General features: G+C 37.5%; 1 protein-coding gene across 5 annotated transcripts in view; it reads left to right on the top strand.

Annotated features, from left to right (window-relative positions):
• Window positions 1-13,780, top strand: part of MRTFB (myocardin related transcription factor B) — a 71,436-nt gene that overhangs the window by 50,599 nt on the left and 7,057 nt on the right. For 3 of the 5 annotated variants that reach the window (XM_090151283.1, XM_031606710.2, XM_031606711.2), the window contains 8 exons: window positions 13-150; window positions 1,587-1,834; window positions 3,400-3,553; window positions 5,703-6,728; window positions 8,184-8,339; window positions 10,943-11,101; window positions 11,367-11,504; window positions 13,449-13,509. In XM_090151283.1, coding sequence (XP_090007409.1) covers window positions 13-150; window positions 1,587-1,834; window positions 3,400-3,553; window positions 5,703-6,728; window positions 8,184-8,339; window positions 10,943-11,101; window positions 11,367-11,504; window positions 13,449-13,509 — 2,080 coding nt within the window. The remainder of the gene's footprint in view (window positions 1-12; window positions 151-1,586; window positions 1,835-3,399; window positions 3,554-5,702; window positions 6,729-8,183; window positions 8,340-10,942; window positions 11,102-11,366; window positions 11,505-13,448; window positions 13,510-13,780) is intronic. The other 2 variants (XM_090151286.1, XM_090151285.1) reach the window with 1 other exon arrangement.

Below are 13,780 nucleotides of genomic sequence, written 5' to 3'. Positions count from 1 at the left end.
TTTTAATACTAGTATCCACCTTTAACCTCTCCAGTTCCTGAATTCCTTAAAACTCCTCCCACAATCGAACACGTTTCACGTTCTACTGCTACAGCCAGCATGACCACAAGTACTGTGACTGCAGCAAAGCCTGGGCCAACATTAGTAAAGGTAGATATCTGAAACAGTGGCATCTGAAAACAGTTCTTAATCTGTTTTGTTTTTCTGTGGCTACATTCAATGCAGGAATACATTAATAATGTTACAGTATCTGTAACCAATAACAACCGCTTACAGTGTTCAGAACACACTTTGCTGTTGACTGAAGGCTTTGGTGCACTGAGCTCAGTCGTTAACACTTGTAAGGGCTGGCTGATTATTTCAGGAGGTTCTTATGGTGTAGTTGAATAAAGTATTGAAGCAGAGTGATGCACTACATTGTTACTGAATTTTTTTAAAATACATAAAGAAATAATATTAGATTTTTGCAATATTTTCTTTTTTCTACTAAAGAAATTAATTTGCTGATCTAGCTTTATATGGGGAATAATTTAATAGGAATGGAGGCAAATGCATTCATAATCTACCTGTAGCCAAACTAGTGAACAGCATTCCTCCTTTTTCACAAATATTTTTGTAGCTCATTTATCGTATGAGAATAAAGCAGTTAAGTTACTGTATCCTTATATTTGAAGATCAGAAAAGCACACGTAGTTCTGTCTTCAACACTGCCTTATCCAGCAGCCTGGAAGACTTACAGTACAGTGTGAGAAAGGTTTGTGTTGGAAAATGTCTGAAACATTTCAGCTCTGTAGTGATTTCATATTTGCAGACTTCTACCTAAATACATGAAAATAATTTTCAGAGGAAGACCTCTAGTGTAAATTTGGCTACATCTAGTGAAACTTCATACCAACTTACCTCACAGGACCTTAGTGACAAATTCAGATATTCCCCCCAAACAAACTACTTGTGTAGTAGTTGTGCATGGATCAACACGGGATTTCTGCTTTGATGCTTTCTGTATGACTAGGTAACTGCCTTCAACTTTTCATTCAAAATAATTTTGAAGATCTTGTAATGGAAGAGCATTTTACCATATGTACAGATATTGCTGATAAAAGCAGTGCTGAAAGCTCCATTAAGGTAATTCTGGACTTGATAGGATGGTCTGTCTGTGATTTTTATCTAGATCTGTAAGTACTTCTGACCTGTAGGTGTTTACAGATGGTGTTTAAGTTATTATCTTTCGCATGTATGAAGTGTAAGTGACTGTGAACTTCGCTCCTTCAGAAGAATGTCTCTTTATAATGACAGGTGATGGCTAGCAGAATCCTTTTGCTTCATTTGTACCATGTACTAGCAAAATATTCACAAATTATAGTTTCTGATGGCCCCTTTTTGTACGCAAGTATAAAATAGTTATAGTATGTTACCTTTTCAAGGATGATGACCAGTCATTCTGAGTGGGATTGCAGGGACAATTGTATTCAGCAGCTCTCTTTGCAGTAAATGCACTGATGTGTACGTTATCTTTGTATCTTGCATAACTGCTCATAAATGCAATGTCTTTTATAGTTGTTTCAATGTTTTCCATCCATAATTAGCAAAGCCACCCAAAGAACCCAAATGATAAGCATCGGAGTAAGAAATGTAAGGAACCTAAACCAAGGGTGAAAAAATTGAAGTATCATCAATATATTCCACCTGATCAGAAAGGTGAGAAGAACGAGCCACAGATGGACTCAAACTATGCTCGTCTGCTACAACAGCAGCAACTGTTTTTGCAGCTGCAGATCCTGAGCCAACAGCAACAACACTACAACTACCAGACAATTCTGCCTGCACCGCTGAAGTATGTGAAGCTTTGTGTGTGTTTTCTAAGTGTCTTTTAGAGGCATATATGCATCAGTTGTAGACTTTGTGCCTTAGAAATGTTTTTCAGATGTTAGAGACACACGGAAACTGAGAAAACATAAATCGCAACATGGGTTAGTGTGGGTTTTATTTAACCTCAACAAAGTGGTGAGATAGGTCTCAAAATACTTCTGAAGTCTGAAAAGCTTATAACAAGTCCTATTTACTTTCAGTTTGACGTGGAAGTAGAATCTTCTACCTGTCAGATGCATTTTTTCCAACCAGAGGCATATATGAAACTCAAAACATGTATATGTGAAAGCAAGAAAGTTTTGTCACCATTTGCACTCAAATATAATTGAGGTAGGCAGGGCAGAAGAGAAACACACAGACGGCAGCTTTTACAAAGATGTGTGCTGTTCTGCTGTTTTTGTTGTCCTTTTACGTCTGTTCAACTCCTGCCATTTTCAAGTTTAAAAAAAGTCTTTTTAATTATGTAAAATGGGTATGTTTATACCCTCATCTCTAGTGCTTATGTGAATCTTCAGCACTTCTAACAATGACAAGTGTACTTTGTTTTATAGATAGAAGCAGTCAGTAAAATAACTCTTTAAGAGAGCTGCCAGCAGCGTTTAGCAGAACGAGGAGCTGGCTGACTGCAGAGTTTCATTCTCACCATCTAAAACCATCATTCTTTTCCTAGAAGTGCTTGCAGTGTAACGTGCCACAGTCACACAACCTTAAATTCAAGTGGCTTTCAACATTTGTTTTTTGTTGTTGTTGTTGTTTTTTAATGAGCTTTCACCAAGTTTTCTTTCCTCCGCAAATGAGAATGGAAAAGTAAAAGGATACCATCTGTGGTTATATTTATAATTACCATGTATCCTAACATTTAGACTAGAGATGTTTCTGCTTGCTTACCCACGCTTCTTATGTTCTGTTTTCTGACATTTCAGAAATGTTTCTTCCTAAATCACTTGAATGAAATAAAGAGCTAATTTATGGTACCTAGTCTAAATGGTGGCATTTTAAAGTTTTTTAACAATTATTTTGAGATCATGATATGAGATCCTTCTTTATGAGAGTACCACTGACTCAAAGCACATCATCATCAGAGTAAACTGCCTTCCCTTTGTTCCTTACTGGATGTGGATGTTGGATTTGCATGTAGGGTTGATACATAGATTTCACCGTTATGGGGTTTTTTTCTGACATCTAACAGGAAAGTAATTGTGTGCCCTAGTTAATGATGAATTGGTATAAACTATTTCTGCACTCTACAATATCCCTAAGGGATAATATGACAATAATAAAAACTATGAAGCATAAATATGTAAGCTTAATGACAAATAAAATATCAATATAGTATTCTCTGTATGTTTTCTTCTCTGTGCTGTATTTTAATGTCACATTACATATATATTTTTAAAAAATCACTCTTCGTTAAGTTTATAGAATCACAGCTTCTTGACTGAAAAGAACATAAAATATATGTATTATATTTTACATGTGTTGTATATTTAGCACTCACGTTATTGTCCTCATTTTTCTCATCTCTTGAAGGCCACTGAGTGACAAGCAGAATAACAATGGGAACATGCCACTAAATGCTTTGAACAACAACACACCAACATCAGCTGCAAACTCAACAAGACAGAACAGTAATGTTCCTAGCCGGAAACCAGGACCTCTGCCTTCAAGCTTAGATGACTTGAAGGTAACAGAGAGAGATTTTTCCACTCCTAAACATCAGGAGAGTTCATAAAATGCAAACAGTTACTATCAAGAATAAGTCTAAATATTATTTACCAACAAAAAGCGTATTTTTCTTTTAACTGTTTAGTGTAGAGTAGTAGGATTTTATACACAGCTCTTCTGGACTTAAAATATTTGTTTTGTCCTTATAAGCATGTGTTATAACAGTGATATTTATTTCCTGAAGATTGGAAGAGGAAAAGAATTTCACACATTGTACAAGTATACAGTTTGTACCTTTTATAAACTGTGAGGTGTATTCGTGTGGAATACTGACAGATTTTAATACTGGAACAGCAATTGCTTCACGATAATTTTAGTATTTCATTGAAGAGGTTTAGTTAAGGAATAGAATTAAAACATGTCCTACTAATGGCAATTACTAGCTAATTACTTATTTAGAGAGGCCAGTGCTCTGCACAGAAATAACACCACTAAGGAGATTTCATCATCAGAGTTCAGCACATCATCTGAAAACAAATACTAAATTTCATAAAAGCTACAAACTCTAAACTCTTTTTAAATTCTAATGTGAATGTATGTCATATGATTCTTCCTTCAGAAGAACATTAACAGGAATTAAAACTATCAAGGACCTAATGAAAATGAATCTGAAGAGGCTTGTGGGGGTTTAGGTCAAGATACTTTTCAGTAGCAGGACACAGGAACAAGACTCAAGCACAAGAGTGGGGACATCTAGTGGGCAGTTGATTTGTTTCTCTACCTTTACCAAGGTGTTGGGTTTTTGATAGGGGAGTGTTTTTTGAACTTGAAAGAGGAGAAGATGTCTTTCTGAAGACGGGATTCTCAGGACAGTAATGTACTTGCATATGTTAAAGCTAATCATTTCGTATGAAATAAGTCTACATGACACAATTCAAACTACAGTGTTTGTAATAACTTTTTGAAACTTTTAAGTTATGAACTGTCAATTTACTAAGACACTTCAGTTAATATCTGAAGTTTTCCTTTGTAGTAATTAAAGTGCTTCTCTTACTTTTTCTGCATAAGGTATTCACACTAATGTGACAACATTAGCTGTACCTGCTGGTGATGTTTTCAACACCGAATCATCTACATTGGTTCTGATGAGAATTTAGAAAAGTGCTGTTGAAAATCTTGAAATGTTACACTTGCTTAAGTCTGCAAGGGATACCAGATGGGAATGGTCTGGGGCAGAGAGGAAGGGCTGATTATCTTTGTTAGGAAGACAGTTAGTTAAAACTGCTGTGGTTCTTAGAAATTTGCAGTGTGTGTGGATTTCCATGATTTCTTGTCATTTACTAATCGTGAAGACTTATACTTGAAAATTCTACACCAGCAAAGTACTAAAGTACGATTAGATGGGTTGCACATATCCCATAAACGCCAATGACTGTTCTTTTGTAACTGATAATCTGCAGCACATAATTAATTTACACTCATCACATTTGCACTCTTCTTTGTCAGTAAGCATGCTGGAAAATTGAGGACACTTTTTTTAGCAAAAGTTAGATCAATTTTGACTGCTTATACTTTTTATACTTGCGAAGGAAATCCAAATGGCACATAGCTGTAACTTTTCAATTAATAATTAGAAAAAGAGTCTTCTGTTTTTGATGTGTCTATTGAATCATCTAAATGACCTGATAAATTTCTGATAAAACACATCTGTCTGTCTTGGACATAACAACGGGTGCAGCATGCCAGTAGTCAGAGCTTTTATTTGTACTGCTGCCACATTCTACAGCTTTTCTTCAGAAGATTTTACCCCACAATTGAAGTTGTACTTTCAGTTTCAAATTTTTAGTAGGTATGAAAATTAATTATAACTCCACAATTATTCATTGTGCAGCAGCTGAACACTACGAAGTCTTTGGCCATTTAACCAGTGAAAGAAAGTTGCTGTTAATGGAAAGGTACTCATAGATTGTGCGTGCTTGCATGCTGTTAGAACCCAGAGAAGAAAATAACTAGTGAGTATGTAGAAAGATATTTTTTCTTACTGAAATGTAACGAGATAAAATGTATATTTATTTTTTGTTTCAAAAAAAATTATTTCAAAAAAATTTTTTTTTAAAGTGTGGGGTTTTTTTTTTGTTTGTTTACTATCAGACTTTACTTTATCTCAGGTGGCAGAGCTTAAAATGGAGTTGAAGTTGAGAGGATTACCTGTGTCTGGAACAAAAACAGATCTTATTGAGCGTCTGAAACCCTACCAAGATCTTAATAACAATGGAGTCACTACTTGCAGCTCTGTTACAGTCACTACTTCTACTGGAGCCACAGGTAACACAGGGGAAATGGCTGTGGCATTTCCTGTTGCAACACTAAATAAAACAGTGGCTAATACAATATCCAGCTTTCCTCTGGAAAAAACAGCTACTGGACCTGGCTGCAAAGCAATAAATACTGAGAACATTAGCTCTCCTTTGCCTATATCTCCCTCCCCTTCAGAACAATCTAATCTGAGCACAGATGATACTGGTATGGCAGATACTTTCACAGAAATGATGACCATGGTGTCACCATCTCAGTTCTTAAGTACTTCACCACTAAGAACAAATACAAGTGATGATAATCAGAATCGTAGTAGTGGAAAAATCTCAAGCATGGAATTTGACGTAGCAGAAAAGGACCGCAAGCTTCAAGAAAAAGAAAAACAGATTGAAGAGCTCAAAAGGAAACTGGAACAAGAGCAGAAACTTGTGGAAGTACTGAAAATGCAACTTGAGGTGGAAAAAAGGGGGCAGCAGCAACAGTCTCAGACTTCTGGTAACTCAGCTGCTTTGGAACAGAAGCAATTCAGTGCTGCTGTCAAAGATGAAAATGCTCTTACTGATTGCTCAAGCACAAGTCAATCTGTATCTGTAGCTAGTCATCCTTTAGGACAACCAGTATACACCACTGGACAGAATCCAGTTGCCAAAAAGGCAGTTATCATCAAGCAGGAGATACCTGTGGCCAAAGCTGACCCTCAGAGTGCGATTTCTCAATTTTATGTTAATCCACAGAGGCAACCACAAACTGCAGTTGTTGCCCAACCTCAAGCTTTACTGACTACACAAGGAACTGCACAGCTGCTCCTTCCACTATCTATCCAGGGACCGAATTCTACCACTTCAGTGCAGCTACCAGTTGGAAATATAAAGCTACAGGTATGGATGTTTCCATTTTTCACCATAAAAACAAGTCAATATTTGCTTAACTTAATGTAGATTAATAAATGTTTTGTTTATAAGCTTAACTGGTAAAAATCAGGCTTGTTTTTGCTTTAGAGAAAAGTGTAGAAACTCTTTTAAGAGCCAACTTGCTTATAACTTCTAGGAATTGTTTTCTCTGTGATCTTAGAAACAGTTTTGACTTCCCAGGCTCTTTCTTGTGAACAGTAGTTGTTTTACTATGTATTCCTTCTGTGCACAGTTGTTTTAGATATATAGAACCAAATAACAAGTTCCACCTCTGTAGCTCAAAAAAACCCCCAACCAGACAAACAAAACAAAAAACCAAAAAAAGCTCACATCAGCCTAAAATCCAGCATTTTATTTCAAGGTATACCCGCTTTAAAAATATGTATTCAGACTTCATTGTGTTCTGGTGGCTTATTACATTTAAAAATATGAACACTAGGTTGCAGCACTCCAGGGGAGTTATAAAAAGAAACCATGTTTACGCAAATAATATTTCCAGGCTGATTATAAGGTCATATCACTGTGAATAAATGCAGCATTAAGCAGAATAGGATGTAGAGCTGCAAGAGAAATCTGACCAGGCTGAATATAGTCTTGATCTGTGGTAGAATTAAACATATACTTCCCAGGGCACTGCTATTGCTTGCTAGCTGGATGAAATCACCTACCACTCTCATGGTTACAAAGCCAGCAAAGCACTGTTTCAGTTCCAGTGTGTGCTTGATGTTATGGCATATTATGGGTTTGGGCTTTGGTGCCAGTACGTGTGCAGTCATATTTAGTAGCCCTAATGAGGACTGTGAAGTTGTGATGGGATTGGCCTACAATCTGCAGTGCAAGAGCTACCCCTGGTAGCTACCCATGCACACAGATCTTTGTCTAAATTGTTCTGAATCCTAATAGAATTCTGTAAAAACCTCAAGCAGCTTCTTCTGGTATTTCACTTCATTGATACTGCAGGACGTTTTCTTAACATCCAACTCAAATTATCTTTCCTGGGGTTAGATGCAACTTGCTAGTTTAAAAACTACAGTGATATTCTTAAAACAGCTTTTTTTACGTGCTAGAAATCTTGTCGTGTTGTTACATCAGTTTTGTCTTCAAGGTTACTAAAATCCAGTTTTTTTCATCTCTTACTGGTCATGCTCTCTTTATCTTCTACTATTTTCATTGCTCTCTACTGGGCCCTCTCCAGTTTGTGTTCACTGTTCTTAAACTACAGTGCCAAAATAAATGGCACTGTACAGCTGGAGCCTACCAGTACCAGAGAGAATAAAATTATTCTTTCCTGTTCATGGCTCACATTGATAACTCTTAGAATACATGCTATAGCTATTGTGCGTAACCTATGCAACAGATTTTTACATAGTGTAATTTACTGTGAAATACGAATAATGTAAATATTTTATCTTCATCTTTTAGGCTCAATCACAAGCTGGAATACAGACCCCATCACAAATACCTGCTCCTATTCCTTCCTCTGGCCTGGTCCAGACAGCAGCTAAGACGCATACTCCACAATCAAAACAAAACACCATCACGCAGCATGCACTTGGTCAGACCCAACAAATCAGAAAGGTTTGTGGATAGCAGTGAGCATTAAGAGATGTACTATCATGTATTCTAATTCTAGGCAGCACTTTCACAAGCTTTTGTGTGTCATATGTGTCATATACAAGTTCTTAACATCTGTACATCTTTGTTTTGGATATATGAGCTAGTAACTCCTTCTCTTTCCAACATTTTAGTCCATGCAGGACTATTTTTCAGCTGCAAATAAGCATGGAAGGCTAAAGACTGTTTTTTTTTTGTCTTAATGGTACTCTTATAACACACACTCCATTCTTTCTCATGCCTGGCACAAGTGGTATACCAGCTATTCCAGTCAATTTCTCCTGTTTGCCACCATCTCAAAATGGAAGATTCTTGTAGGCATTTCTTCAGAGAAAGCTTTTACGTATGGCTACAGATATTCATGCATTTCTGGGAGTTCCTTTCAGTGCTCCCACTTTCCTTGATTCATCCTTACTGATGAAGAAAGCTATAGACTCAAAATACTAGGAACAGCAGTTCCAAAGAGTCAAAACCATACCACACCCTGGATAATTCTCTTACTGAGGAATACGAGGAATGATGCAGAGATCCTCTTCCTCTGTACACAAAACTGTCAGTTCTGAAATTTCTCATTCCAAAACAGATGTGCATCAGCACTGGGTGCACAACCCAGTCATGTTCACTCAGTGACTGGTAACAGCACTAACCACTCACAAGAAAGGGCTTTCTTCTCCTTTGAGCCTCATCCAGAAGCTAAGAGATTGGTTTTGCTTCTTTATCAGTGCTGTGTTCTCTAACGTTCCAGTGACTTAGGAAAACAAGGTTTTCCAGTGTGCCCCATGGAAAGGATAATTTAGAAATAATTAATATTTCAAAATGAAAGGATAATTTTGGTAAGTTAGGTAACTGCCAATCTCTCTCTAGACAGCTCACTAGAGTAAAGGGAAACATGACTAAATGAGCATCGTCACTCTCCAAATTGCCTGTTCAAGATGTTTAACTTGATGGGCATTAAGGTTATCCTACTGAAGCCAAAACTGCTGGAATTTGCTATGGGGCTAATCTTGTCTTGTTAATTGGATAGCTCCCATACAGAAATTTTCCAGTCATCCTTAGGCATGTATTCACGCCAGAAGTTTGCAGTTTGCTTCCTTACCTGTCGAGGACTTCCCAGAAATGACGGCAGGAGATAACCTTCACTCAGTGCCCTGGCACTGAGCAGCCTGTTCTTACCCCATCTGGTTTTCTCGCACATCTACTGCCATTTTTACATAAGAAAACTGCCAGTGCAATTACATTTCTTTTTTTTAACATCAGAATGTAAAACACTAATGCAGTACAGTAGGTCAGAACAGCCTTCATGAATTCAGCATTAGTTCTACCTGTCTCCTGTTTGCATTCATGAGCCTTAGATATTTCAACAGGCATACTGAGCCATTACAGCTAGTGAACTGTCAGTAATGCTGTTTATTAATGCTTTTTAGTGAAGTTAGCCTTCCTAATAATGATCATCTCCATTAATAGTAGTTTTCCAGAACTAGTTTCTCTTGAATCCTTCCAGACTTTCTCAGGGAGCTCAGATTTATATGCAAACCAGCTGATGATTGCATCTACTTTCTGCTACACTCTTTGCATACCACCTCCCAAATGGCCCATGTTCTTCAATTCATTCATTAACAAGGAAACATATCCACAGCTGTTCAGCTTAGCTGTAGACAGCTGGAAAATACAGCAGTTTTCACACAGATGATCCATATGGCTAACAAACTGCATTAATCCCTCTCACAGCAGACCACTTATGGTGTTAAAACTCTACTCCACAAAGCTTATCCTAGCTTTATCTCTATCCCTTACCTAAGATTTTCTCTCACTTTTGTCATTAAAGTATCTGTGTGATGCTGAATTAAAAAGAGCAGCCTTATGCACTCAGATTACCTCATACAAAAGGGCTGGAGGGCATGTTCTGTGAGGAGAGGCTGAGATTGTCCAGTTTGGAGAAGAGGAGGCTGAGAGGTGACACTCATTGGTCTCCACAACTTCCTGAGGAGGGGAAGCGCAGAGAGAAGCACTGCTCTCCTCTCCCTGTGAACCAGTGACAGAACATGAGGGAATGGCACAGAGTAGCACCTGGGGAAGTTCAGACTGGACAGAAGGAGAAATGTGCAGGCAATGAGGCAGGTTTCCAAGAGAGAGAGGTGGTCAATGCCCCATCCTGACAGTGTTCAAGAGACATTTAGGTAATGCCAGAAATTAGTTCATTTTATTGACTGCCCACTCGATAGGGAAATTACACATACTGTGTAATTAAACTGTTCCATACTCTTGAACGTATTTAAGAAAAATTAAATTATACGGTATCACGCTTCTTGGAGAGTTGCAAGGAAATATCTTATTTATCTGGAGTGAATGAAAGCATGTCCTCGCACAGAGTTTCTTTCAAAGTGTATTAGCTTTAGCTTTCCAAATTAATCCATCAGAGCGAAAAACAGGTACAAGTAACATTCCCTTAACAGGAAATTTAAGCAAGTACTTAAAAAAAAAAGGTTTTAAACGTTTTAATGTCATTTACCCAGTTGGAGTAATTTAAAAAACTGAAATATTAAGACTGATATCTTAAACCTTTACAGGTTTTTCCAACTACCACTTCAACTACAGTGTTTTCCTACCAGACTGCACCAGTTACAACACCTTCACAATCTTTTATTAACAAAACATCAAACTCTAACATTCACAGTGGTAATAATCAGACTCCTTCTGTGCAGAATGGACCTGTTCCTTCTAATAAGGTAAGAGTAGCCCAACAGTACTTCATAAAGTTCTGTTTTATTTAATTGTTCTTAAATAACAGGTGGCTATATTGCAGTTCACTCGAGAAAGAAGTGCATATGTGTATATTTGTGTGAGAAAAGCTTGATTTTATTCCTCTGACTGTACTGTTGTTATTTGTAAATGCATAGGTTGGTATGACAGAACAAGATAATCTGTGGACCTTGATGTATTTCAATTACATTAAAATGTGTTGTTTAGTCATTATTTTGTTACTTCACACAGCCTGGCTCCCCGTCTCAAGCCCAGTCTTATATTGTTCAGCAGTCCCTCTTCAACAGCACAGTATCCAAGACAAAAGACCCTCCCCGTTATGAAGAGGCCATAAAACAGACCCGCAATATTCAGACATCTCACCGTGAGGTAGTTATTTTTACTTGTTCAGTCCTTGAGTGACATTCTACATTTTTTAGAACTATAAAAGTCATTGCTTAGTGTAGTTTTTTCTTTTGTGTTAAGATTTTCTAATGTACTCCATTAATATTTCCTAACTGCAGGACTCCTCTTGTTCGTTTTGATTAAATTAACAGACACATAACTAGATTCACCAGCTGGTGAAACAAACAGTTGGGATAATGCTGCTGTTTCTGCTTAACAATAACTGCAATTGTTTCAGACTGAAAGTAAGTGTCTTGATTCTTTCCAAAGTAAGGAAACTTGAGGAAAATGCGTGCGTTTATGTGCATATAGGCAAACATACGTATACTTGAGCACACATTTCCTTGAAAGGAGGCTCTATTTGGTGAGCTTGATGAATAATCCAGCAGACTGTACTGTTGATTTATTATATATTCTTCATACTGGAAGGAAGTTGTAAACAAATCTAATGAGCACTTCCAATTTCATGTGTTCTAGAACCATCCCAAAAGAGACAACTCTGACTTAGCACTGAGTGCTGTGTTTGTGGAGGCAAACACTCAGAAGCAGAGTATCTAACTGCATTTCTTATGTTCTTGGCATGTCTAAGACATGCTCACAATGAAGGCACCTATGACATCAGACATTGGAATGCCATTACCCCCATTACTAGAAGCAAGTGTGGCAATCTTAAGCAGCACTTAGATGCTTAGATGCTTTAAGTTCTTTACTATGAGAGTGGTGAGGTGCTGGAACAGCTGTCCAGAGAGGCTGTGGATGCCCCATCCATCCCTGGAGATGTTCAAGGCCAGGTTGGATGGGGCCCTGGGCAGCCTGGGCTGGTATTAAATGGGGAGGTTGGTGGCCCTGCATGTGCAGGGGGTTGGAGATTCATGATCCTTGAGGATTCCAACCCTGGCCATTCTGTGATTCTGTGCTGGCAGTTGAATTCCACCCTCACTTCTGAAAAAGATGTTTTGTGTAAACATAGAAACTTTGTTGTAAAATAATCCCCCCACATCTTCCTCTGACTTCTCCATGTGTTTCCCTCATCTCATTGGTTAACATGTGTCATTAATGTCCAACTAATGGTAAAATAAAATGAAGATACACATGCCAGGCGTTCTATATATAGGTTTTACTTGTTTTTTTCTTCCAACAATTGTTAAAGCAAGCCAAAGCTCTAAATTGTTTGGGCCTTCTCATGTTCCATAACGTTAACATGGTAATTGAACTAAGCTTGATAAGTGACCACATCACTACCAGCCAGCAGAGCATCTTCCAGCTGGCCCTTTTTCAGATCCCACGTTTCCTGAAGACAAACTGCTTTCACTCTCTGGAGTATAACCAATGTTTTAAAGCACAGCTTTGGTTCTGAGACCTTCAAACAAGTCTCTACTTTGCCTAAGCTAGAGAGTGTCTGTGGGGCTTTGTTTGTCTTTTGCTTAAGGTTCAGGCATTCAGGAGAGTGTTTAAAACAGGTAAACAAAGAGTTAATTAACACTTTCTCTCCACTCTTAAAAAGAAAAACATGAATCTACAACCAGTAAATATATATATATATTTGTAGATATATATTTATACACATCTTGTGTGGTGACTATTCACAAGTTCTCTCAGAAAGCAGGGAGTACAGCCTTGTAGTCCAGCTGCTCTTCCAAGTATTTTCCTGCTGCAGAGGTATAGCTTATCTCCTTATCCCCATTTTTTCAAGAAATCTCTCTTTCTTTTCATATATTTTTTTCCCAATCTTTTGGACTCAAACCAATGGGACAGATTATAGATGTCCCTCCAAACTCTTATTTTCTAGATAGACAATTTTGTTTGAAGAATTTTAGCCCTGATTATAGGTTAGTACCTTGGTACTATTCAGAGAAGCAAGGATCTCAATCAGCTTAGCTCCATGTAACACTACATGAAAAAGAATAACACTTTTCTCACGTATCACAGATTTCCAGCGCACACAGTCAGCAGATGGATGATCTTTTTGATATTCTCATCAAAAGTGGAGGTAAGCCAAGAAAACTTTATGTGATGTAGAGAATTAAAGCTGATAATAAAAACAACATTGTAATCAAATTGAAAGAATTCTTCCAAGGACAGGAAATATCTAATCTGGATGAAGCTAGTACTTCTGAAGGTATGTATTAATTACATCTTAGAGAACACAATTACCAAAACACAGTCACTCAGTCAACCAGCTGTGGAACTTCTCTGCTTGCAAATTATCTCAGGCAGACCTTTGCTACAATCCACACAGCATTCAAATGATTAAAATAACA

This window comes from Phasianus colchicus, chromosome 16 (genome assembly GCF_987193195.1).
Source record: "Phasianus colchicus chromosome 16, bPhaCol1.hap1.1, whole genome shotgun sequence".
In the NCBI taxonomy this organism is placed as follows: Eukaryota; Metazoa; Chordata; class Aves; order Galliformes; family Phasianidae; genus Phasianus; species Phasianus colchicus.
The sequence above is the reverse complement of the archived record's forward strand: the minus strand, read 5'-3'. Positions and strand labels throughout refer to the sequence as shown.